The sequence below is a fragment of the Neopsephotus bourkii genome, unplaced genomic scaffold, assembly GCF_033783945.1.
Source record: "Neopsephotus bourkii isolate Nb327-2 ecotype Australia unplaced genomic scaffold, CSIRO-AGI_Nbou_v1 NB_663, whole genome shotgun sequence".
Classification (NCBI taxonomy): domain Eukaryota; kingdom Metazoa; phylum Chordata; class Aves; order Psittaciformes; family Psittacidae; genus Neopsephotus; species Neopsephotus bourkii.
The window spans coordinates 2,681,666-2,709,568 of record NW_026901162.1 but is presented as its reverse complement, the minus strand read 5'-3'; the positions used below and the strand labels follow the sequence as shown (position 1 = coordinate 2,709,568).

The following is a 27,903-nucleotide window of genomic DNA, read 5'->3' as shown; positions in this document are numbered from 1 at the left end:
TGGTTTTGCTCATAATTTATTCTGAGCTTGCTGTAGCAGTATTATTGTCAATGTATTTACATTCTGAAAAGCTTAATAAAGGCAAAGATGCTTATGGAAAGGGTGGGTGATTCAACAGTTCTCATTGTCTTTTAGAGGTGCTTAGATGCTGCAAGTAACATTTCTGTGAGGACTCTAAATCTGATCATCCATTTTCTTTGCCCTCCCAGTAGCATGCCTCTTCTACTCATTTCCTGCATATATCTGTACATCACTGATTTTGTAGTATAAATATTGACAGAAGGAAAGTATCAAAACCTTGAAGGGTGAGAAATGCCCCCTCAGTTTTAAATTCACTCCAAGTATTCAGCATCAATTGTTTGCACTTTCATGCAAGCAGCTAAAATAAACACCACCCATATGACTTACTAGAGCAATTGCGATGAATCGGCACACTTCAATAGTGACAACCATAAAAGTTATGGAAATTGCTCACAACTTGAGGTTTGTGTTTTCTAAATGGGCAAGGATTCACCAATTAGGACAGATGGTTGAGGATACTGACAATGGATGCTTTAGGGCATTATTATCTACTAGTACATGGTCCGCAAGGTGAGAAAGGCCAGATCAGTGGCATCTATCACATATGATGCACCAAACATGACTGCTTTATGCAGTAAAAACTATTGGCTATTTCTGTGTCATGCCTCCACTAACACATGCTTTCCAGGGGTACTTTGTGTGAACTGTACACACATACATACAAAAATAATGATATGGAAGCACTTTCCAGTAATTAGAAAGGAATGTATTCCCATAAGCCAGACTCAGGGCATTACTCCTTCCTGCTCTCTGTGGGGGTAACAATTCCCACTGCTCCTTCCACCACAAGCCAACAGGTCCTGCAGATCCTCTCCCACTCATGCCCCTTCTGCAGGGCAGCAATGAGTCTCTCAGATCACCAGCTTCTCGATGCTTAAAGTACTTGTTTCATCCTCTTCATTGGAGCCAAAATACCCAGGGAGGTCGATCATCTGCTGCTCTGCCTCCGTTAAGCCAAAAGTAGTATTATCATAAAAGGCAAACTCAGGATCCAAGGGGAAGCTCTGGCACTTGTCCCTTCGGTACTGGGCAGGGCTTATACTTGGGACTCTCTGGGAATTATCCTTGCCAGCTGAGCCTGTTTCCTTCCGCCATGTGCCTCTGGGGTTAGGTGAAGGGCCCCGTTTGCTTCGGCTGGGCTCAGGCTTATCAGCTGCCTTCTCCTGACCGGCAGGCTGGTGGTCAGTGACCAAGTCCAGCTTCTTCGCCAGCAGCCCTGCCCTGTGGTGGCACTTTGTGCCATGGCCCTGTGGTTCACATCCTGGCACAGCGCTGTGGGGCTGATCCAGCTTTTCACCAGTTGGATTAGTGTTCCTCGATTTTGGCCGCATCCTGTCCTCCAAACCCTGGTCCCATGTCCTGGTCCTGGAGTTGCAGAGAGGAGTCTGTCGGGGGGTAAGGGTGGACATGCTTCTCTCTCTGAAAGGCTTGGCCTTTTTAGTCTCATGGAAACTGGCTGTTCTTCTGAACTGCGGGTTTCTGTGGCAGCCCCTCTCCAGCAAGTCCCCTCTGTTATCCTGGTGCTTGAAATGAGCTCTTCTTACCAAGGTTTGGGTAGGGCTCATTGCAGCATTGGCCTGTGAGAATGGAAAATCCAGCCTAGGGTGAGAGCCTTCCCCCAGGAATTTGGGCTGACTGGCTGGCTGTTCCAGAAATGGAGATTTGATCCTAAATTTGTTTGCTGCTGCCTCCTCTTGGTTTTCTCCACTCAGTGGAAGCATCGTGGTAGCACCAACAACCGTGTCTGTGAGGGGATTCTGAGAGACATGGTACACCTTGGTGGTCTCAGTCAGGCCCTTCTTCTTCATCTCCTTCAGCTGCTGCTGTGCCAAGCGGTAGCTGAAGATTGGAGGGATAATTTTTTGGGCGTTCGGCTGGAAGTTCTCACTTCCAGAGGCATCATCTTCTTGGGCAAACTGGAGGCTTCGCCTGTAGGTCAGAGGAATGTTAACAGGGGCATCCCCTCCTTCAGCAAAGCTGTCCCGCTGCTTGTTGCCTTGGCAGATGTTCTCCTCGTCGGAGTTCTTCCGGAAGCCAGGGGAATGGATGGAGTTTCGGCGCACGGCGGTGCTGCACTTCTGAGCTCTGCAGAGCTTCCTCCAGAGGGTGATGAGAACAGTGGCAAAGATGATGAACAAGCACAGGGAGATACCTGTGATGGTCACTATGTTATTTGCTTTCTGGTCCTCTCCTGGCTGGACAGAAGGTGGGGTGGGAGGCTTCATAGCTGTAACAAAGAGCACACATGTCTATCAATCAGAGCTGCACTGTCATCAGCATTTTGGTATTTTAGGATGGATACCTTACAGCAAATTAAAAATAACCAGTTAACACAGTACAGGAAGTTGTCTGCCATTAAAATTTGCTCATTGGAGATGACTTATTACCGATGACTTCACGCTGGCAGGAACAGATCTACTTACTTTAAATCAAGGCTCCCACAGAACTTTTAAATGTCATCATTACTTCTGCCTGTTCTGACATTTCCATAAGGCACTCCTAAATAGGTATAAAATGGGTAACCCTATTTGCCCTCCTTTGTGAAGTACATTAAGATCCCCTGGTGAAAAGTACCATAAAATAAGCCAACCCAGGCTAGTACTTCAGTATCACTTTAAAATTACTTTTATGAGAGCTTAAGAGGAGTGAGAACTGCAGTGAGTTTGAAGAGCACAGAGGCAGCTTCAGCAGGGGCAGCATAACTTTCTCAGCAGTCCTCTGAGCATGCTTCTTCTACCACTGCCTTGTGTCACAGCTGCAGAGGCTGGAACCTTCCCCTGACACCCCAGGCTCCTAGTTGAGAAGGCTCTGTTGCCCCTGGCATTCTAGTACTGACACTCTTCTGTTGTGGACCGCAGATGGGCTTTCAAACAGGGAGGAACACCCTGCAGGCCTTTCCTCACTGAGAGAGTGGTCAGTCTCTGGAACAGTCTCCCTGGGAAAGCAGTCACAGCACTAAGCCTTTTAAAAGTTTAAGGAGCATCTGGACAAAGCTTTAGTCATATAGTTTAGTTTTAGGTAGTCCAGAAAGGAGCAGGGAGTTGGACTCGATGATGTATATGGGTTCCTTCCAGCTTGAGATATTCTATGATTTTAACCTGTAATGTGAACATCAGAGATCTTTCCACAGCCCTATTTAAACCTCTCACCTGTGCATTGCACCACATTAGAGATGGCTGAACCAAGGACAGATTAATAATTCTTCTTTTTGGATGAGGTCCCTACCATTTTAGGGGCAGCCCTGAGCATGGTTGAAAGTGGATGAACTGGTCCAGCAGCTAATTCCAGTGTGTGTTAGCACTCCCCAATTTCTTATGGCCCAACATCAGCACTGTAAGGCTATGACAATGCTGTTGGAGGATAAGGCTGCACAGATGTAGTTGACAAGAGCTGGCCATAAAGCTGTGAGCTCACACTGAACCAGTTAACAACCCTGCCCCTGCCTCTAGTTTTATCCAGAACCCAAAGCCTTACATCAGAGTGAAAGAAAGTCTGTTGTAAAACTTGGCAGATGCCTGCACCACTGTTACTGTCCAGGCATAGGAAACGTGCCCGCAAAATACCGTGTTCTTCCCGTAATTCAAAAGGACACTCATTCAACAGAAAGCTGGTATTGGGAGGGTGTGCACAATGTACAAATAAACTGATGAACACAGGCCAGAAGATCTCAGGCTGCTATGATAACAGACATGCAGAGTGCTTGGTTGGGCAGATACATTTCTTTGCCTCAGGTCTACCTGACAGCCCCATGCTCTGAAAAATCCTGCTACTGGATCCACTTTGACCTTCATGTCACTCTTGAGAGCCCAGCATCATCTCAAAGAACATGACCAATGCCTGCTGGATCTTTACTGGGAGATTTCTAAAACTTTCATCCAGCCCAATGTCACTGTGCCGGAGCACCGAGCACTACTGTTCTGGGGGCCTGAGCAGGAAGTGAGCACGCTGACCTCAGCAAAGAAGGTAGGACCAGCACCTGCTCTGTTCAGTACTACTGCAGCAAAGCAATTCATTCATTGCTCATCCTCTTCCCAGTCCTGTTTGCTTACAGTTATTTTTTAAAGACTTTATTTTAAAGAGTTTCAAGACACTGTGCTGTATTGTTTGGAATATAAAGCTAACAGCGAGGTTCAAAACAGGACTTAGTCCCTTAGGTTTGCTCTCTCTCCACCTCAGGTACCTCTGCCCCTGGACTGTGTGCTGGTTTCATTTATTCAGCTATTTGCTCCATCTGCTGGACTAATAACTTCAAACATTAGTTATGCTGAAAAAGAGGCTTGCCTGCTCCAGAAAGGTGCAGACAGTCTGGGGGTGGGAAGGTGACACTCTCAGCTGGAGAACAAGCAGCAGATGAACACTGCAAGATCACAGCATCAAGTCACTTCCTGAGCAGTCTAAGATTCAATGAGATGAAATCTTGTAGGTGATTCTGTAAAGGAAGCTGCCTGATGTGGGAACAGGAGGATTAGAAACCATGTGCAAGAGAGAAGTGAGGGAATTCCTTCAGATGATCCCACGGCAATGGGTGCAGATGCAGGCCTCCTGTGCATCTGTTTCCTATATAAAAAATATATAGATAACCTTTTTTATTAACACAGAGACCTAGGTGGAATTAGAGGATTTTCCAGACCTTCTAAGTGCTGTCAGATAATATAACTCCCACCAGACTGCCACAGGCATGTGCACTGGGTATGCACGGGATTGGTGACCTCTCTGAAAACCACCATATGCCTTACATAGTTGTACACATGCACGGAAAGAGTGACACCTCCGAGAAGCACCAGAGAGGCCAGTCACCTCTGTGCATGTAAAGCCAAGGTGCATACACAAACCATGTGTCCAGGACATGCTCCACATGGATGGACCCCCCCTCAGGGAACTCTGTGCACCAGAACTGCTCTCTGGGATCCAGAGGAGTGGGGTGAAGCTAGCCAGAGAGGAGCCAAGCCAAGTACTGTACTTACAGACATACCCCTCCCGCAGGTAACACAAGCATGGAACAGCATAGTTCAGCATCAGCTTTAGGAAAACACCAACTACTTCACTGTGTTTCTCTGCTGGCATTACTGCTCACACCAGCATAACAGGGTTTGCCACAGAGAAGACAACCAGTCTAGATCAGGGCATTAGTTTTAAGCTGGGACCCTAAACATCTGAGTTGTTCTTCTCTGCTTACACTTGCAGATTTACAAAATAAGCAAACCCACATGGCCAGCATTTTCCAGTCATTAAAAACATCAGACGCTTTAACAACAAGCTGTTAAAATACCCTACGTGCTGCACAAACACTGACAAAATGCAATACCTGGCTTCATGGAATATCATTTTTAATATTTTCCCTTCACCCAACCTTTTGGTCAATACAACCCATTTCTTACAGTGCTCCACAACACATTCCAGGCCTGCCTGTACAATTCTGAGGCCTTCATTCAACACCTTGAAGCTGGTTCAAGCCAACACCTCCATTTAAAAAGTAGTCCTGCTCCCTTCCTGCTCCAGCTACACATTCTCCCCCTCTGCTGTCCTTCCCTTTTCAGTGGCACAAGCATGGCAACAGCTTACCCACACCCCCAAACTTCCCAATTTTTGGCTGGTTCCATTCCAGTACTCCACATTACACTTTTGCCAGCACAAGGAAGTGCGTGGAAGCAGCCAAAGCAAGAGGTAAGGCATTGATCACTTTGTAATAGTTTCAAGTATCTGTTAAATTACAGCCTAAGAGAATAGGAGCCTGGACAGCCTCTGGGCACCTTCTATTCCCCATCCCTGGTTCCCAGGGAGTTGGAAATAGATGACCTTTAAGGTCCCTTCCAACCCAAACCATTCTATGATTCTATGTTTTGCTAGCCCCAAGATCTCTCCTTTAGTCTTTCTTCATTCCCTGGCCACGCTGGAGATTTTAAACCCCTTCCATGGCACCCACAGAATACCAAAATCTTATGCCTTGGAGACCTGTCTCCAGCTGCCCCACAAACGCATGTAGACTCCTGCTTTACTCCATCAACCACAGGAATGTGACACCCCCCCAGAATCATTCCATTTTACAAAGTCCTAATAACAGGCCCTTTTCTTTTGCTAGGGCAGATATGCAACCACAGGGAATAGGACAGCAGAGATGATACTTACACAAACACTCCTCCAGGGAACACAAGGAGGTCTCACTGGGTGATCCAGCACAGCTTGATTTGGCTGATGAGGAGGTGATGCACTCTCGGAAGCGCTCCCGGACGCCGTCCCCGCAGGTGACACTGCAGGGGCTCCAGGGCTGCCACAGGCTCCACGTGTCTGCAAATACACAAGCTCACAGCAATGAGGAATACATCTGCATCGTTGTCTTTAAAGACACACCCATTTGTCTTCTCTCATTTAAGAGAAACAGCAGTAAATAACCAAACAACACCAAAAGAGCAAGCAGCATCCAGGGACCTGCTCCTGATCCATTACAGTCTGGGGAAACTCTCACTCCTTGTTTTCCTTTATCCGTTCCAGTGCCAGCCAACAACACAGTGGTCAGCCAACTGGCAGGCATGTTCTGCCTGGAACCTCAGCAAATGGAAATTAATCCACAAATCTTTGGAATGGGTTAGTAATTTATGTATTCATCCAATTCCCGCCTGACAAATAGTGCTTTTACAGCAGGATAACTTCATTGACTTAAGTGTAGTTACTCCTGATTTATGCGATTGTGAAAGGAGGATAAATCTACAAGGCCTAATGAAATGGCAATATTGGTTTTTCTCTATTATCTTCTCAGCACACAGACGTGTTACTGAATCATTCACCTGACAGCTTCCAGGTCTCTGTTGCTTTATTGCTTATGGTTTGGCAATAACTCGAGATGAAATTTTGCTGGTTCATTTATTTATTTTAAGTGGAGGCAAGTTCTAATACTACCTCAAACATTATCAGGTTTTAATGCGTAATGAAATCCCTCTTTTGCTTAGACAACATCCTTATCCGGTGTTCAACACTCAAACTTTACAGCAGCAAGAACCCTGAGAGAGAAAGGGACCGCTCCTGCCTGTATTTGACAGCTGTGATACTGAAGCAGGACCACAGCTTTCAATTCCAGACTAATGCACAAGCCCAGGTACAATCTTAAAGAACAAAAACCCTGGGGATCCTCCTATATTGTAACAGAAAGAAAAACAATAGACATCTTAATTCCATTTTGTCACTCACAGATAAAGTTGAAAATCAGCTGAATAGAAAAGAATTTAAAAACCTAGATTAGGTTTGTTAAAGTCTGATCTTTCAAATAATTTATAGTGTTGCTTCTGTCAGCACTGGTCATGATCTTTAATTTTATGACACAGTTGCTTTGCTGCTACGATGCCCCTCAGCTCCTGATCAGGGACAAAGTTACTATGTCAAAGAACTAGACATTGTTGGAAATGGCTTTATGATTTCATAAAATCATAGAATAGAATCATAGAATGGTTTGGGTTGGAAAGGACCTTAATATAATCTAGTTCCAACCCCCCTGCCATGGGCAGGGACACCTCACACTAAACCATGTCACCCAAGGCTCTGTCCAACCCGGCCCTGAACACTGCCAGGGACAGAGCATTCACAACTTCCTTCGGCAACCCATTCCAGTGCCTCACCACCCTAACAGTAAAGAACTTCTTCCTTATATCCAGTCTAAACTTCCCCTGTTTAAGTTTGAGCCCATTACCCCTTGTCCTATCACTACAGTCCCCAACGAAGAGCCCCTTCCCAGCATCCTTGTAGACCCTTGTTATATTGGTTGCTGGATTGTTCATAGTGAGTTATTAAAAGTCTCTAACAAAAATAAATACAGCTGTGCTTTAACAAACACGAAATGTTACCTGCTTTGGGCCCTGTCCTACAGATTTTTGTGAACATGCCAGTCTGAGTTACATCAACACAACGAGCTTAACAGAACCAGCGGGGCTGCTCTCCTGTGTGCAGGTACTCGCCTGCGCTGCAGGATAGCACCCAGAGGTTTTGAGCTTACCCCTGTGCTGTCAGCCAAGGCTGTAAAGCGTGTATAGGCACATACTCACGCACATCTGTGTGCATGCATGTTGCAGTGCATCTGCCTTGCCTGACGCAGGGTAGAGATGGGCACAGTGAGACACCCCGGGGGTGCTGCAGTTTTAAGCCCCCACAATGCCAAGTGACCATCCTGCCTATTTGCCACTGGCTTTACCACAGCATTGTGATACCTGTGATCTCAGGCTGTCTTTCACTTTGTGTTCTGTGAGCACCTCTCGGCTTTCACCCTTCTGTCTCTGGAGCTGGAGAGCTGCTACAACAGGGGAGAGGAGCTCAAAGGCAGGCTGAGTTCTCACTCCTCCAGTTTGCAGCCACCCCAGTTCCCAGGAAAGTGTGAAATGGCGCACAACTCTGGTTAAGTCTCTCTAACTTGAAAGTTTGTTAAAGACTCTCAAACTTAAACAGGGGAGAATTAGGTCAGATATAAGGAAGAAATTCTTCACTGTGAGGGTGGTGAGCCACTGGAACAGGCAGCCACGGGGAAGTTGTGCGTGTCTCATCCCGGCAGTGTTCAAGACCAGGTTGGATGGGGCTTTAAGCAGCAACCTGGTCTGGTGTGAGGTGTCCCTGCCCATGGCAGAACAATTAGAACTGGATGATCTTAAGATCCTTTCCAACCCAAATCATTCTACGATTCTATGAAGACTGGATGGTGTGTGGTGTCAGGAGGAAAGGGAGTCAGAGGGTGCCAAGGAGGAGGGGACTGAGAAAGTTTGTTGGAGTAAGAAGTCTCGCAAAGATGCAAACTCTGGACAGTTGCAAAATCACATCAGCTAGTGAGCAGAGATATTAGTGAGGGCAGCAAGAGAAAATTACCATCATCATTAGTCAGTCAGTGGCTCACTGATCCCTCCTGAAAAAGACTTGATGGTATCACAGTATTGGGGATCTCATGACACTCTTCTTCATACCAGTATCATGAAAGATTCTTGCAGTGTCCCTAATCACTGGTAGAGGGAGGAAGGCTAGGTGGAGAAGCACCTACCTCCTCACAGACTACTTTATGTGAGCAGCTTGGTGAGTCCCTGTCATAATTTCTCTATCTCCATATTCCCTGCTCATTTAAACTTCTGTTAATTACAGTCAGATATAAAGCCAGACCCAAAAAGGTTCTAGTTGCCTCCAGTGCTAATACTGGCGACAGTGGAGGGTGCTCGGCAGCTTCCGCATTGATACCTGTGGGCTTCAATGTACAAGAACATTCAGGATGAGTAATTTTATAATCTTGATGTTAAACCTACAATGTGCCCATTGCTCCAGGGCACTTTTCACTGACTTTGCCATCAACTGAGGGCAAAAGAGTTCCTTAGAATAAATACGTGGCATCCATACCTTTAAGGCTAAGAGTACGGGCCCTAACCAGCAGAGAGCAGGAAATGCTCCAGCTCCCATGGAAGACCGGAGATTTAAACTCCTATGACTTGCTCTGCAACCTCCTGCAATTACCAGAATGTAAAAGAAAATGAAGCATACTTTATTCTCCCCCAAGGAAATGAAATGATTAACTTCCATTTAAGACAAACAGGGGGAAACCAGAAGGTATGCACTGCAAACCAGCTCTAAGAAGTGTGAATTTTTTCACACAGAATTGAGGAATCAATTATCAACGTGAAGACCTCGAACTGATGAGTTAGTTTGACGTAGATGATAGTTGGCAGATCTGCCAACATGAAAGATAAATGCAATTAACTGTGCTAATTGCTGCTCTATATAACCATCTCCCCGCAAATTTTTGTGTTTGTAAGACTTTGAGCATGCAGTGCTATACAACAGTGCAGTCAGCGAGGGATGCTCAGCATCATCCTTCCAGTCTGACACAGGATAGTCCTAAACGCTTCAACAAGACCAGTAATATGGGACAAACCCACTGATGGTTTACAGGCTCATGTGAACAGCTACACTAGCCCGGGGCACTGCAGAGTATTTGTGGAAGCTGAGATCACCTTTTAGGTCCTGAGCATGGGTGTACACACATTGTACTGCTGTTTGGATGAGACCTGGGAAAACACCCTTCTCACCCATTCATTCCATGTTTCTCTGTTTCCATGGAAATGAAGCCTGGGTGCACTGAAATGGTGGCATGCTCCAACAGGTTACTAAGTTGGACAACAAAAGGATGAGGATCCCTTTAAAGGAAGAAAACCTAGACTCTGCCTGTGCATATTGCAATCTTTTCCCCACAAACAGGTGTCTTTAAGAATTGTGGAGGCACAGCCTAAACTTTTTTTCAGAAGCCAAGAGCTATCCCAGGTCTGTAACACCCAATTTATTCTTAAAATGCTGGGCATGTGGAGAAGTATTCAGTAACACAGGAGGTGGGGTACAAACCAGCCCTGGCATATGCACGTCCCCTGCATCTGCCTGTTCCAAAATAAATGCAAGCCAGGTGCAGATTCAGGCAATACAGTTAATTGTTTCCCAGATCTTCCTACGGATAGGCAGGTCTGATTCATAGTCTTATTCAGGGAGCAAGTATTTGATGGAAGTTGTGTGTCCCTGCCTAACCTCTAGATACTCCAGTTACTCCTATCCTCCCTTACTGACCACTTTTCCCTTCAGAAGGTCTTCCCCTACCTTCCTCTTTCCTCCTGCAGGCAACAACTGTACTTCTTATGCGCTGCTGAGCTCCCAGTAGGGCTTTTTTTTGACAGCAAAGGTCGGATGAACAAATTCATCTCTGCTGTTGGCAACTGTGAAAGACTTCACACCAAAGTTGAAAACGGTCTCTGGAGTATAACAAAGAACTGTAAAATTAAGTTAATTACAACCAGAAATATGAAGAAAATATGCCTGTTTCTGTGTGGTAGCATCACTGATTAATTTTATCAGTCTCATCCCATATGTTTCAACTGGGATACAGGCTAGGACATGGAACATCCTTCTAAGGAGTGCAGAAGTTTCGCTGCTGGGGACACTTAAAATCCACATAAGCAAAGCACAGGATAAAGCACTGGAAACAATGAGCCTGCAATGCATCTGTTGATGGGTAAGATGAGCTTCCTACCTCAGACATTCAAATAAGACAGTCAAACACAGAGAAATAGTTAGCTGCATGACCCTCCCTAAGTCACCTGTGTGAAACAGCTAGCACTCCACTGACACAAATGAAGTGACTCGCATCTCACTGTTATTTTTTCACAGGTTCTCCAGCTGGGAGTCTACAAAAAGCTGCACAAGTGCTGGCTCACAGCCCACCTTTAATAGATCTATTCATAGTCTTACATAGCACAAGCATTTTTGCAACACTCATTCTGAAGCTGCTGCCCTGGCCCACTCGGGGCCACTGGGAACATTCTTACTACTCCAGACGCAAGTCAGATTCCTGTTCCACAGGCTGTACTAAACCTGGCTGCGATAAGAAGTAAGGAGCAGGATTGCCAAAGGGTCAGGAATATAACTGATGCCTGATCTATGGATAATGGGTGTGGCAAAATAATATTTTTTCTCATCCTCTGTGGTTTGGATGAAGACAATGATTAGGTGCTTTGACCTTTTATAAGATGGTGTCTCTGCTTCGTAATAACAGAGCATATGCTAAATGAAGTAAGAACTGGCTGAGTGACAGATTTGATATGCAGTTGTCAACAGAAAACCATCATCCAGTGTAAATGTCCCTGGATAGGTTCCAAAGGGATTAATAAAAGGCTCAGTGCTGTACAATGCCTGCCTAGTTGACATGAAAACAAAGATAAAACCATTACTGAGAATATGTCACTCCTGTGATGACATAAGCAGACAGTGCAGATGTATGAAGCAATGTATGGTACTTGCATGTTAGGGTAACCCAAGCATTACAAAATGTAGGAAGAAGGAATACAAATTGTACCTGCAGGATGGTGGACTACATACTAAAAGGTCATACACGAAAACAGCTCAACAGGAGCTTACAGGGTAAAAATTGCAGCAAAATCAGCTAATGCAATTGATGGAATGAAAACAGAGGTGTGGGTAAGGATAGTGGTTCTGCTCAAGCAGCATCAGTGAGGAGGACTTCTGAACACAGCACCCAAAGCTCATACCCCTGTTGTCAAATAAAAAGAAGTGGTAAAAATAATGGAAATGGAGCCAAAGAGAGTCAGAAAAGTCATCAAATCCCAAACAAAATGCCTTTCAATTAAAGACTCAAACTTTTTCAGTTTATTAAAAAGAATATGGAGATAATCTGGAAGGACTGAAATGATCTGGATGTGCAAATGCCTTTGCAGGGGGAAGACAGTGGATAGGAAACAGCTGCCTCGTCTAGCAGAGAGCAACAGAGTAAGCTAACTGAAGCTAAATGAGCTTTAGTTATGAAACAGAGTTTATCTTTTTTTTAGAAAAATAAAGTAAAATCAGAGCACGGTACTGAGAGAAATTACCAGAGAGGTCTCTTCAACAAAAGACTGGGTAACTCTCTGGAGGGTAACTGGCAGTCAAATGCAAAGCCTAGCTGCAGGGCTCAGTGCCAGGGCAACTAGATGAAAAGTGATAGCCCATGTTGTCTAGGAGCCCAGACTAGAGGATTTATCACCTCTCCTTGTCTTAAACCAACTTAGTTCAAGAAGTCCAAAGCAGAAAATAAGTGACTTGAGGAGCAGTGCCTGTTGTGCAGCAGCTACAAGTGTTACGCAGCTATTGGGGCCTGGGTCTGTGCACTCCATCTCTCAGTGCCCTGCTGCAAGGTGAGGGCTCAGGAGAGGGTTTGCCAAACCAGCCAGGAGGCAGACGGCCATTGCAGGCAGCCCAGGTTCACTCTGCCTGTTGTGGCTTCAGGCAGATGCACCCCTCCCAGAACACCATGCTCCTTGCAAACACTGCCTGTGGGCTTTGAAGTCTCACAGACACAGGGCCAGTCAGATGTGCTGCACCTAATTAATTTCAGGTTGACATTTTATTTACGGCTATGCAACATGGTTTCGCTTTCATCGGCTTTATAGATGTGACACTTTTAACTTGGCAGATGTTGACTTAACTCTGTTCTTCACAGGCGTAGCCTGATTCTTTCGACTGTAGTTGTAAGGATCGTGATATTGAGGAACTCAAGAAAACAAAGCAGATTGCAGGAAGTCATCACTTAAGGTGGATCTCATCAATTAAAACAGTTAAATACTGGGCACGGAAATGTATCTATGTCATATCCTAGGTATTTATCTGCGGGGGTAATTATCGAGATCACATCAGTGTAACATACCACCCAAGCACAGAGAAAGAATTAGAAATCTCTTTTCCTTTTTCCTTGAGAATTATCTCCACTAAGAAAATATGCTTTCAGTTTTAGATAGACTTTCGTATGCCAAAGGAAAAGAGTGCCAACAGATAATGCAGATGGGAAGTTAAGATGAAGAGAAGAACTACATTCAGAGTTTGGCATGTGGTGAAAAGAGAGGTCATTTTTAGTACAAAGTGTTAATTAAACGGCTAGCAGTTTAAGAATTTATGTAAGAGCATATGATACTAAGAACCTAATTAAGATAGACTGTGTCTGGACTGTGTGCTATGGAGCATGTCCTACACTCCCAGTCTCCTGCTGATCCCACTCAGATACCTGCCCATGAAATTCAATGACTGGGTTTGGGGTTTTTTTTGTACTTCCTTTTCAGGGAGACCAGGGTGGGGAGGTGTATAAAATGGTGTAAATCTCAAACCTTTCAACACAAACTCTTTGAAGTGTGAAGATGGGAAAGACTAATATATTACCTATGGATACAAGCCTGCTCTACATGAGAACATTTACTCTTCTGTTCCAGGATGTAGGCAACACAACCTAACCCAACCCAATCCCCTAATGCACACACAGCCCCTCCGTCACCGTGGCTGCCATGCACAAACAAAGGATGAGAAGGACATTTGGCTCATCTGCTTCTTCTGCCATGCAACTGTGATTTCTAGATTCTGCTGAAGCATGGACTGCCACCTCTGAAGCTACAGCTGCATAAGATGCATAGATAGAAATAGAATGTGTAGATGGTTCCTTAAACAGGGCTGAGGAATGGGCTCAAGCTCTGTCTTGTGATTGTATGATCACACTAACACTGCTGGACACAGTCCTAGCTTCTGTCAAGCAGCCCTCTCCCAGACCATGTGTGGTCATGGCCCAAAGTACTATATGAACCACTGACTGCTCCTAGTTGGCAGTTTGTATGATTCTAATATTTCCTGGGAAGAAAAGTTTAGCTATACAAATGTGACCCATGATGTTAGTGGCCTGATGGGTCAGAAAATGCACCCTGGTCTGCAGAGACACGTGCTCAGTCTCCTTGAAAAGCCTGACACCTGTCCAAGTGACACAACAGTGTCTTTCATTGTGACCAAATACTGATTCACCAAAAGTTGTGTACCTAACAGGTAGGACTCTGAACTCCTACAGCAAATGGGCTACAGAAAAAGACACACAGGTAAGGATTCAGCCCATTTGTCTTCTATAACCTTTGAATCACCCAATCCCTCTTGACTAACAAGCTAGACAACTACTCAGTGCTGGACCCTTGGCTTTTAGACATTTTTATGTAGGTAAGACTAATCCTGCCTTTAGTGTCTCCCACTGAGAGGGTCAAGTTTCAGTTTTGCCTGGACTAGAAAGATCCATCATTCAGAATCCCCCAAATGGTTTGGGTTGGTACTTAGTGTTAACTTAGTGCAGTTTTAAGCTACTTCAGTAACATTTGGAACCAAATGTCCTTGTGTATGCCTCTACGTAACAGTCTACTCTATCTCATTCCCACTGCATATGACATTTACACCACTTGTTTGGTGTAAGAGACCCAAAAAGTAGCTATCCAACAGGTGACACCACAATTAAACCTATTTATCATCACCCATGTTGGCTGGGAAGAGTGCTGATTTTGGCTAAAAGAGGACAAACATCAGTACAAACCCATATTCCTTTGGATCATCATGCACTCCTTAACTCTTGTTGGGAAAAGGCTTCGGTTTGAGAAATTAAAGAGGTCAAAGCAGTATTTGTTCTTCCCCACATCAAATAAAGTGCAGTTAAATTCTGTCCTGTTGTCTCCTGGGTGAAGAGTGTTTTCATAGAGCCAGGTTGTTCTTTGAGTAGGATGCTTGAGAGCCTCTTTATAGACGACAATTTTTCCGCTGATAGAAGTGCATGGTGGAGACACTACGAAGACCTGAACCAAAGTTTTGCATGTTGCTTCTGGTGCCACAACCAGTCTGTACCCAAATTTGTGGAGGAGATCTATAGGTCCTATGGAGGCAATGATGGAATGGGTTTCTAATGATCTCAGTAACACAGCAATGTATATTTCTTGACTAACAGGTGGGCAATCAAACTCTACCCACTGGGACCTAGAGAGCGGGATTTCTTTGCTAGTTCTAATACCCAGAGTCTCATCAGAGCTTACTCTTCCGAATTCATCAAGGGTGCTGGTGAATATCACATCCAGTGAAACCACTGTCTCGTTCATGGCACACAGCTGCTCGTTTGTAAAAAGTCCAACCTGAAGGGAGCTCCCAAGCACCTCTGAGCTCTTGTTCAAATCAATGTGAAATACAGGCCATTCCACATGGAGGGTGGACATCCTGCTTCTGCTCCACTGGGCAACACTGCTGTTATCGCTGGAAGAGACCATTTTGAACAAGAAGTCCCCAGCACTCTTGAAATGGAAACACTCAAATTCTACTTTCCCCTGGGACTGATTTGCTGGAAGCTGTTTTCTTGCAATTATCTTGTTGGTGCTGGCATCCAGCAACAGGATGGACAGATGCTCTGCTGTCACATTACCACCACCAGAGTACTGATATTCCACAGACACTGTGTCACTGCTAAAGGCTACATGACCTGGACGCTCCAACAGGAGATACTGCACTTCCCCAAGAACTGAAAGGAGAACCAAAGAGACAACTGATTGTTTATCTACTTTATGGAAGAAAACAAAGATTTATAAAGTGGATATTTTAGAAATGGTTCTCAGGCACTTTAAAATGAATCAATTCACACACACGCCCACAAAAGAAGGCCCTAGGTATAGCAGTTAAAACCACTTCTCCTTTGTCCAGGGATGTGGTTTGCTGCAGCTCAGAGTCCACTGCAGTAACATGCTCAGGAAGGTTAAAAACAAGGTTAAAAAACCCACAAACCTCTGAACAACCCAGAAGAGTCACAGAAAAATTCACTTATCGGGATAGTTTCTCAGACTTCTCAACTTCTTTCACTTACCGATTCTTAAAGTCCACAGTGGCCAGCTGTTGTTCCACTTTCTTTAGGTATAACTTAGCAGAAAAAGGATGGCAGTGTCTTAAGACAGAAACATGAAAAATGTCCCCCAAATTAAATACAGAAGTCTGCATGATGCTTTTTGAAGCCTCCCTCTTCCTCTGTCTCATGAATCTTTCATTTTGCTCATTTGCATCGGAGCCACTTGAGTGAGAGAGCTGAAAATAACAGGGATCGTGACTGCAGCACTTTTCTTGTCTCAGATGTGGTGCAACATGTCTAAATTACATCATTTCATTATAAATGGCACAGTTTTTTTCTACATGCACTTCTTGCATGACCGTGTTTGTGCAAGTTGCCAAATTATACCGAGATGTGCCATAACTAGTGGGGATAGATTATATCTAAAGCAATGCATTGGGAAGATCACACTTCCCTTCTCAGCTCAGCTAGCTTTCCTGTGTTGCTTGAAACTTAAAAGAGATTTCAGACGCAGAAAGCTTATCTGAAAAATGGGAGCTGCACATACCCATTCCATATACAGAATGTGCTGTGTGACTTCTTTAATTAATTGTCTGGGAAAAGGCTTCTGAATCTTGGATGGAACATCCTATGGAAGTGTAAAAACTCAGTTAAAGCAATCCTTTCTTAAGTAGTATCAACTAACAATACTTTGACTTGTTAAATCTGTTACACACGTCTTAAGATTACCTCACAGAGCTTTGCTGGAAAAACACTGCAAATGCCAAGGCAAGCACTCAGCAGTCAGGAGTAGCAGGACTCATCTCACATAATATTAGACGCCTACCACTTTAAGCTTCAATTTGAGTTAGTCACCTTGGATTCATTTTCTTGTCAGCAGGGAAAATTTTTCAGGAAGAAATTGATCTGACCAGCTACAGACATTTACATCTGAGTGAGGTACAGTGTGCACTAAAAGAGCCCATTACTCTCCACCAGCTATAACACATCCTTCAAATAACCAACTCCAACCACATCCATGAAGTCCAAATGAAAGTGGCAGGCACAGCCTTACACATATAAATCATGCATACGGTCTTACATATATGCACTGTAACTCCATCTTTAATTTGCATTTCCCCAAGATGACGCTGCTTTTGGCACATGGATGGTGCTCCTTACCAGAGGGCTCTTTTGTTCTCATTCTTCCATGGGTGGTCCCATGTATCATTGACTGCTCACCATCCAAACCCCATCCTGATAATGCATTTCCCTCACAGACTCTTTTATTGTGCATTTATCATAGTATATTCACGCATTAGAAATGTAAATGAGTTTACCCTTTCAATGATGAGAGGATGCCTACTCTTGTTTTGTGTGTTAGGAACCAAGGCACAGGCACAAAGGTGAAAACTGCTAAGTGTCAACTAACTGTGAATGCCCTGATAAAGTTAGGACCTGATTTCAAATACAATGATCCTTCAGAAGCATCCAAAGCAGGATCCCACTTGGTCCCAGTTGTAGTGAGCACATGGCACCCCAGCAAACCTGATCTCAACTCGAACACTCAGAAAGAAGGAAACAGACCCTAAATGCCTGTGGAAAATGGCACTCTATGAATAGATCAGCAACACATCTGCCTTGCTCTTCATGTTTTGGTTTTGTCATCTGTGCCTGTCCGTATTTTCCAGTCCTGCTCCTACCATCACCTACTGTCACTATCTCTTGGGTACTAACCTAACTCCATTACCATTACCACAGTTCTCCAGACTCCTGCCTTTGTCTCCTTGTCTTATGGCTCTTCTAACTTTTGCTATTCCTTAATTCCAGAATTTTCTTGCTCACTGCTAACATGACAGCAGAGATCACAGGATAAGCAGCTCTAGTGCCCAATATTACAAATATGGGGGAACTCTGCTGCCCTGGCTGCAGTACACGGTATTGAATGGGGCTGGCAAGAGGAGGCAGCAGAAGTTGGGGCATGCTTAGTTCTTCAGATAACTTCACCACTAACTCACCTGCAAGGACTTACAACTGGACCAAGTCTGGGCAAATCTTCATAAGGACAGCAGAAAGGCCACTGTGAGCACTGTAACAAGCATGAAGTTCTCACAGCTGTGTTTCCCAGTGAAATGGTTCCAAGTTGCTGGGGCTTTGTTTCTTTGAACATGGGCAAAATTATCTATTTTTCTACAAAGGAATCATCTGGATTCAACTTAGCCAAAATATTATAGGGAGAAAAAGAAAACAGACCATGGCAAAAAAACCCTAATGAAAAATTTCAAATTCAAGCTTTAAGTTTACAGCAAAAATATTCAAGGGATAGTAATGAAAAGTATCAGTGTTTGTATCTATTTCTCCACTGCCCTTGCTCTCTTTTAAACTTTCTTAACTCTCTTACATTTTTTTATATGGAATACCTCGGGTTTGAAGTAACACTACCGTGTACATGTGCAGGAGGACTGAAGAGGCCAGCTCCCATCAACCCTCATGATTATCAATGGGAAGTGAGGATGTTGTTGCAGCACTGCAGAGCTCTGTCTGGTGCACCCCAGTTCACAGCATCTTTTCCCCATCTTTGGTTAACAACACAAGAACTTGGCACTCCTGGACAGCCCTATAGCAGTTTTTCATGATGCTCCAAAAGGCACTAGTCAGAAGTAGTGAGCTTTCACCACAAGTTCCTTCAGCTGCCCTCCAGCCCACTCTGAGTGCATGACTGTGCCACATGCCAAAACTCGGTTCCAGTTGTTTGGACAGCCAGTCACGGGTAGCTTTCAATGCATCTGTATATTTTTGGTTGTCATTACAATGGTCTGCTATTGAATGGAGCCTGGCTGTGGTGCCAACAACCTGCCAGAGGAGTCTTTGCAAGAACTCACGCTTAGAAAGATCAAAAGGAAAATCTTTGTTCTCACTGAAGAGCAAGAAAAATTACTGGAGCATGCTACTATGATATTTATTTATTTTTAATTGTGTTTAAGCCAACTTGGGTTGTGCTGTTGGCTTGTCAGCCACTAATAGGACAGAGCTAAGAACAAACACATCAGAAAAACTGATCAGAAATGAGAATTCTGTTTTGTTGTGTGTTAGGGGTATTTTAGCATTACAGTAATTTTCCAGTGCATGCTGGATCATTTAAAAAATAGTCTTGGTCTGAAACAGAAAAGTGCATGAGTGAAATAGTTATCTAAAAACTGCACACGTGCGATACTCAAAGACGTGTATATGCAGAACTGTCTGGAAGTAATTTTCTGAACTATGGACTACTCTTTAACTGGAAATAAGGCAAAAGATGATACACCTAAAATTTGCAGCAGAGATTTAGCTCTTTAACTGCACCTTTTAATTACTTACTGCACCACGCTCTATAAAGTTCAGGAATAATAGCTTTTTCCTCTGAGTCAAATAGTCTTGAATGTTCACAGGACTGGCTCACTAGTGGACATTCACCTCACTTCTTGGGTTATGTTAATTTAATACTTAACCTCACTGTGTTCCCCACTCAGTACAGTGTTCCCAGCCTGGCTAGTTAACTTTGTCTTATTAAAAGAAGAAAAGGCACTGAAAGCCAAAACATTTTTCCACCTTTACTGGAATTTAGCTCACCTAAAATATGGCAATTCTAGCTTCTTTAACCTTCTAGTGATCCCTTGTTCCAGAGAGTAAAGGCAGCAAGCACAGAGGCATGAGCGCCATAATTAGGATTGAGTCAATACCTATAATCAGATTTTTCTCACTTCTGCAAGGAGAACTGCACACATTTCTGGTCAATTTCTCTCCTATGTAAGACCTCTTCAGCCTTTTGGTGTGTGAACTACCTGCTACCACAGTTCATTCATAAATGGGGACTAAACAATCCTTTTTCCTTTATTTTTTAATGCTGTAGACATTTCTACAGTGCACGGCTTAATTCTTTGGCATGGTTTGACAATGTACTGTGGCTGTCAGAACAATGCCTTCTTTTAAATTAGGAATGTGATTTTCAAAAATATATCTATTATTTAGGAATTGAGTCCCATTTTCGAATTTTCTCGTTCACTGTGCAATAAGGAATTAATTCCTTTTGCAAATCTACTTCCTACTTAGAGCATTATTGAAAAAGACAAGGCACCATGAATATGATGTCCCTCAGCTTGCAGATATCTTAGTTATCTAACTTGAACTTAAGGTGTCTGATCTCCCTCCTTGGCAGCTGATGGTGAGAAGGAGGTGATTTTTCATTCCATACATCTCAGACTGCAGATGGGTTAGAGCTGCATTCAAGATATGCTGACTTATGTATGGACTACTCAAATGAAACTGATTGCCTCTTGACTAGCTGCCTAATTTTACATTACTAAAATTGAATGAGTACAAATACCATCCCTTTATTTTTATACAGTCAGAGGAAAGAAACCTCTGTTGTTCTCAGAAGTTCTTTAAATGGCAGCTTAGTTCCATCAGATGGGGACTCATTCAGTCATAGGAGGTTGCCTGCACTGTAGATGCTTACATCTCAGCAGACCATCACAGGCTCATTTTACAGTTAATGGAGAGAAATGGGAAGGTGTGTGGCACAGTTCCACCCAACCTGGTATGGATACCTACAAGATCTGTCTTCCACAATATTCATTAAAGATTACAAAATATGATTCTTACAAGAGAGCAGAGTTCCAGTTCCTGCTTCTAACACAGCCAGTTCCTCAGCAGCGCCCACAGAAATCTGTTCATTTATCTCGTTTATTTCTCTGAGCAAATTCAGAGCAGGAAAGGTTCCTGCCACTCTGAACTAAAGGACCAGTTTACACAGTTCATATAATCTAGACTATATTCTGTGCATATCAGCAGTGGCTTCTGTGAAATCTGATTTCAGCCAATACCTGGAAACAGTACCATCCAAACCCACTTTGTGAATACTCATCTCACAGTTTTCCCTTGGTAGCTGTAATACTCACCATAGTCACAGAGCACTACTAAGAATAGATTTGAAAAATCTTTCAACATCTGTTTCATTCTGACCAGTGAGATCCCAGGTCCTTTTACTCCTCATGTCCTTCTTCAGCTCCAAAGTGCAGGCACTTTTTTCCAACACCACCTGCAAGTTTACAAATTATAGCTGTATTGACTTTGCTTTGTAAAATACATGAAAGAAGACATCCCACCAATAAGCAGAAAACCCAGGCTATTACATAACACTTCTCTTCCATTTACTTAACAGTTACTAATACTGTATCAATGAATTTGAATAAGCACAACTATAATTCACTGTACAATAAATTTTCCCTCCAGAAATGTCGGCTCCTGGGCCAGAGTAACAAAGACAGATCACAGTTTATCTTTGCACTGCAGAAACTGCTGCTGTGCATGTCTTATTTTAAGATCAAGACTCCTGATAGCAAATTATTTTACACAAAATGTAACTCTGACTTCACCACATACAGATATTGGAGATTTATTGCTGCTACAGAATTCCTATCACTGTCAACTGCTTTCAAGCATGTGAGAGACTTAGGAAACGACCATTTTGGTCCTCAAACTGCCCTATTATTCAGTAATGTATTTAGTTATCTATAACTACCTTCTATGTCATTCAGACTGACTGGATGGAGAAGGTGCTAACTACCACTTTTTCTTCCATCATTTTTTAAGTTTTTATTCTCTGCAGCCTTAGTAAAGCAAAAAAAAAAAAAAAAAAAAAAGGAGTTCTTTTTGGCAAATTTCATGATTTTATGTCCATGTGCTTTAAACTAATTTTTATGGGTCTCATAACAATCATATAAAACAGGTTGGAAGCACAATGGTAGCAGCAAAACCAATAGTTTGCTTCAGAAACAGAAATAGGAGAGAATCTAAAAGAGAAGATCTACCTCAGGGGAACCATTCTCAAAATACAAGAATTGCTCTTTTGTATTGCACAGGAGCAGCAGCAAGTCAGTCCTACTTTGCTCATCATCACGCAAACATGCAAGAAAGTTCTTGTTCCATTGAGTTTACAACCTAATTTTATGAGAAAAACCTGGCACTGGAGCACACAGGAGTTAGAAGCAAACAAAACTGCACAGCATAAAGGCAAAGTGTAGGAACCAGGTATGGCAAAGCTGTCTTTAGGAATCACAAATGAAAGATCTCAACAATAACTTTTCTAGACTTGTAGAACTAAAAGACAGCAGACGTGTTATTTGAAAGCTTTTTAAACTGTTCCCTGTTCCAAGTGGCTGGAGATAATAATTTCTAAGAAAAGACTAACAGCATGGCTTTGCTCAGTAGAAGCCCATTACAATAATAGCTGTACGTATCCGAAGGGAATAATCATCATCCGGTCCAGGAACTTGACAAGGCTCCAAAAAGCATTAGATAGGGACAGTGATACCGCCACCACCCAGAATTTCACTTGATATGCCACAAATTACAGGAAGACAAATCTTATGCCTCAAGACAGGGCGGGCTGCTAGCAGAGGGTGGTGGCAAACCAGCCTGCCTCCCAGGGTACTGGCGGCAGGCACAGCGTTCCTGTCCTGTGTCGCTACTAATCACTCATCAGTTAGTCAAAGCAAAGAATCAAAGTGGTCGAAGGAAATAAAAGCAGATTGATTTTAAAAAGAGAATAATTGTGATAGATGCCTTGCCCTCTAGCATAACCGCTCAAGAAAAATGACACAAGTTATGTAGCATTGCTGTACGCTGCCCTGAAATAAGGAGGGGAAAAATGCTTTGTGGGCCACAACCATGATTGTGCTGGATGATTTAATGGGTCCTTTCCATTTCAACCTTCCCAGCTGCGTATTTTTTCAAATGATTTTTACAAATACTTCTTTCAGAGCGTCACACACTGACAGGTGAAATTCAAATAATCCTAATCTCAGTCTAATGAGTGACACATTGCAGAGAGGAAACGAAGCTATGGATGGGAGAATAAATCCCCGGGAAGAAAGAAAAAAGCCTGTGTGGGAGAGTACTCTTGAGATAGTTGCCTTACATCTTAAGTTGCACATCAGCCCGACCAAGGGAAAAGCAGCATGGTTCATGAGACAGGGAGACACAAGAGACCTGACTCCTGTTCCGACTCCTGCTGTGGCCAGACATACCATGTCAGCAGACTGCAGCATTAATCTGCTCCCCTCTTTCCCACCCCATCTCTCCCAGTCCGTATTTATAATACAGGCTTTTCAGGACAGAGACTCTTTCTAACCAAGCCTGCAGACAGAGCCCAGCACCAGGGCCCTTGGGTGTTTTGGTAATGTCGATCATTTGTCAGGCTAAAACCTCCTTCTCTCTGTGTTATCTTGGCTTGCTTGGGAAAAGGACTTCGGCGAGCACTGCAGGCAACACCCAGGCTAGAACTGGAGTATTTGAACCAGTACCAAAACTAACTTCCAATTAGTGAGATCAGGTACCTCTGGAAGCCTAGCCCAGGGCCACTTCACCCTCCACCAGCCTCTGCCATCCCTGCATTGCAGAGGGAGCCCTCCCACCTCACATACAGCTACTTCAGTAGCTGCAACACAGCCCTGTCTTTGAACAAAGCTCTGATTAACGTGCCTCCACAAAGCCTCCCTGAGCTTTTGCACCTTTGCTAGCCCAATTCTAATAGCAGTTTTGAATGCAAGAACTGCTGCCCCGTTTCTGGCGTAATATTTCTGCACACACCCCTTCACCTCTCCTTCCCTGCAGGTTTGTTCCTCTTCCCTCCTTCAATTTCCCCTCTTTTCATCTCACCTCAGGTCTGGCCAGTCCTTACACTGACTTCTAAGCTTGGTTCAGATTTCTCCCCTCTCTTAGTCCTCCCTAAGCCAACTTCTTTCTAGATTTCTTCTCATTCTTAGGTCTTCAGAACTCTCCACATCTTTGCCTCCTGCTCTCTGCTCTATTATTCTTCTACTTTCCATACATAAAGTTTTGCTTTTCAAGGCAGACAGTACAGCTTAAATGGCTTCTGCTCTATTCAAAACTTCTGCCTCAAATTCATTAACTTAGCGAGATGAAAAATGATTGACCAGAGAAGGCTATCAGACTTTGAATAATTGGCTTTTTTAATTTATTGCTCTCGTGGACAGTCATGAACTGAGGCTTTATTGTGTGAGACGCAGCAGAAGCACAGCAACATAAAAAGATGCTTTCTTCTTTCAAGAGACGGTGTAATGGGCTGATTGGAAGTGGAAAGCTTCCTCTCCAAAGGGAATTAGAAATGACAGATGAGGAGGGGATAAGCCATAAAACGCCTTGGAAATGAAGACCAAGAGGCTTGTGTGTGAAGCAAATGACACAGGAAAACTTCCAAGTCCCTGCTCTGCAACAGATTTTCCTGTGCAGTCTTGGTCACACCACTTAGTTTTCCTGTGTTGTAGCTCTCTTCTGGAAACAGTACCTCACTACCTTGTATGAGCAAATCCACCATGAACTGCAAGCTTTACAGGCACCACAGTGTCAGGAACTGGGCAAGAACCAAACTTGACAATTTCATTTACAGTACTTTTTGCAAATGAAGTAACAGAATAGGTTATAGATACTAGCAGAGTCACATATATTAATCTATTTAAATAACGTCACTATTTCTCTACGTCAGTAAAATGAAAGTATTTTGGTTTTACAAACAAAACAAACCACCCACCGAAGCAACAACAAAGCACAAGCCAAGTGGATTTATGACTCCCAGTACTTTTTGCAGCAGCATCCAAGGCCACAGAGCAGACATGACATTTCACAAACCAGCCACCCTTCCAAGCGCTGTCACCTGCTGATTTAGCACAGCTAACCAGTTACCAGCTTCATCAGCTGCAACAGTATAGCATTGAACAGCTAGCTACTCCCCCCTCATAAGGGAGATGAGAGGCAAATGAGACCTGCAGTTAAGAAAGGGCCATCAGGAATGAATCAGCTACTCCACCACAAGCAGCGAGTTTAATGAGAACACAAACTCACAGCACTCAAGACCTCTGCGCTCTGGAGCCTCATTCACAGGCAAATGCCACTGATGGATCTCATATTTTGCCCACGCCACTGGTACCCTCAGTCCTCTTTGCAAATCCCTGGCAAGAGCCAAGCCCTTCCTTGCCCTAGCTCCATTCTCCTTCAGGAATCAGGAAAAGGCCTGTCCTTGCTCAACTCTCCTCCCAGCACAGCCTTGCTCCCTTCTTGACTCCCAGACCCCACAGCTCCAGGGGACAAGCCACAGCACAGAACTCCCCAACATGACCTGTGGCACATATAATGGCAAGGCAGGAGAAGGGATCAGGGAAGGAGTAAGTGCAGGGGTCAGGTTGAGGACTGATCCTTTGGGATCCAGCCTGCCTCCTGCCCAATCAGCTGCACCTACCCCAGTAACCAGCCCTGGTCTGGAGTGATGCTGTCAAAAAAATAGTTATTTATTGAAATTTAAAGTAAGCAAAATGTTGCTGGAATGTAAAGGAAAAAAAAAATCCCAGCTGAAAACCAGTTTTCTTAATAGCTGTCCATTAGTAAACATTTTACAGTCACATTTGCAAACTGAATTTGCACAATTCTGGCTATGCATGAGGCTGACAGTAAAATAGGCTAGAGATGGAAAAGCCTGAAAATCCCTAAACCCTCCCTACATTTCACTTGAGCGATGCCAAACAGCAAAAAGAAATGTTCATCTGCAATGTTTCCGCAAATTTAAGATAATTTATCTGTGTGGCAGGAAAGAGATTAATTATTTTCAACCAGCATTTGCTTATTGCGATGGGATTAGGCAGCTATTGAAGTGTTACCACCTGCTGGGAATTTCAGAGCTTCCCATATAATCCTCCCCCTTTCACATTGAAGAGAGCACCTCAGGTGTGCATCACATTTTATCAGAATCTAATCACTGCTGACCACTCAGAGTGCTCAGGGCCACAAATACGCCACTGCCAGAAGATACCGAGTTTAGCAATAAAAGTCTGTATGTGATGCCTGCCACAGCAGGGGGCTTAGAGCCGACATCCTCAAAGGCATCCTTTATTCTTATTTACACATCAGGCAATTTTACATTGTTATCAGATAATGGCTTTATTAAAATTATATATCTAAATTCACTAGGCTGAAACCGACAGCATCAGATCCTCTGTGTGCAAGAGGAAACCCAATAATTTCCCAGTAAAGCCTATTTTCATCAGCATTTGGGGTCAGGTCTCACAAAATTCTGGGATTTCTCAGCTCCTTTTGATATCAATTCAGCAATTCAAGAGCTAGCTGGCCAGCAACATCTGTCCTTGAAACCTAAGGACTACAGTACACTGCATATAAGGGTGAGATTTACTTTGGAAAATGTACAGTGAAAATAAGTTTATTAAGCATAGGAGATTTGGGAAGGTGTCCAAGCAATAATAAATAATGAATGCAAATAATTAAATATATTAGATCATTCCCTTATGGCATAAGGGTTGGAATGCAGTCATCCGTTCTTTCCTTTCCCCTTTAGATATTTTGTTTAAATACGTATGTTGTTCACTGTTTCTGGAATTCCCGTTAGTGGGGTTATCTTAAAGACCACAGAATGGTGAATGTACACTGCACAGATGAAATAATCAGAAATACATTTGAGAAACAGATCTGAAATATCACAAAGTATCAGGACTGAAAAGAGAACCGGGAAGCTGTCTCAACTGATTTTGTCGTATACCCGCATGGTTTCATCTCGTCTAGCGACTCGTATATACAAGCCGAAATCACTAAACGTACTGGAAACACTCTAAAATTAATGGTACTTACCACAGACTCGGAGCGACAAACCCACTGCAACTACTCTAGGTGCCAATGCTACCTGCACTTCGGAGTGCCACAGCACCCGGGCTGCCAAGCGAGACGGTCCCTGCCTCTCGGGGACCGCCTCGGCGGAGGACAGATCCACAGCCGGGACCTGTCCTCACACTGTCTGTAAGCAGCCCGGTACCGAGCCTCACGGCCACCCCGCCGCGGTCCCGCCGGCACCCCTCACAGCGACCCACGGGCTGTGCCCTGCCTGCGCCGGCTGCGCTCCCTGCCGCCGCACGCCCCACAGCCCCCCGAGCCCCGCGGCTCCAGCCCCTCGTCCCCCGCGGCCGGACGGCTCCTCACCCAGGCCCGGGATCCTCGCCCCGCCGCCCGGGGAAGCTGCGGCCGGGCCGCGGGCACTCGATTCCCCTCCGCCCTCCCCGCGCTCACCTCCACGCCGCTGCCCTGCGCGGGCGGAGCGGCCGCCACACCGGCGCCGCCGGCGGGACGGGGCTGAACGGGATCCTTCAAGCGGAGGAAACGCCGCCGGGGCTGCCCCTGGACAGGCGAGTGCTATTCACTCACTCACCTCCGGCGGCGGGGGGAGGGTTAAATGGCGGCGCAGCGCGGCCCCGCGCGGCTGTCAGGGCGGCTGTCAGCGGGGCGCGGGGCGGTGGCGGGCGCCGTGCGAGGGGAGCCCGCGCCCCTGGCGGCGAGGCCCGGGTAGGCGCTGCCCAGCCCTGCCCTGCCCTGCCCAGCCCTGCCCCGCCCCGCCCCGCCCCTCCGGGCTGCTCTCCCCCGGCCGCCGCCGGGATGTGGTGGTCCCGGTGGGACATGGGCCCGCAGGGGCGCGGGGCAGCCCGGTGAGGGAGGGAGGCGCTGGGGTCACCCGCAGAACCGGCGGCTCCCGGCCAGCCCCCGTGGAGGCTCCGCCGTACCCCGGCCTCCAGCAGTGCTTTAAGTGGCGCGGTGCGGTTTGTGTGGCCCCGGGGTGAGAAGTCATGGACTCT

The 27,903-nt window shown here is 44.7% G+C and overlaps 1 protein-coding gene across 1 annotated transcript; it reads right to left on the bottom strand.

The window, feature by feature from the left end:
- THSD1 (thrombospondin type 1 domain containing 1) lies at window positions 1-27,609 on the bottom strand. The gene is made up of 5 exons (XM_061353168.1): window positions 27,344-27,609; window positions 21,157-21,296; window positions 14,957-15,922; window positions 6,208-6,366; window positions 1-2,308 (listed from the first exon to the last, which is right to left on the bottom strand). The coding sequence occupies exons 2-5, from the start codon at window positions 21,212-21,214 to the stop codon at window positions 933-935; spliced, it is 2,559 nt and encodes an 852-aa protein (XP_061209152.1). The 5' UTR covers window positions 21,215-21,296; window positions 27,344-27,609; the 3' UTR covers window positions 1-932.
- Window positions 27,610-27,903: the final 294 nt, after the last annotated feature.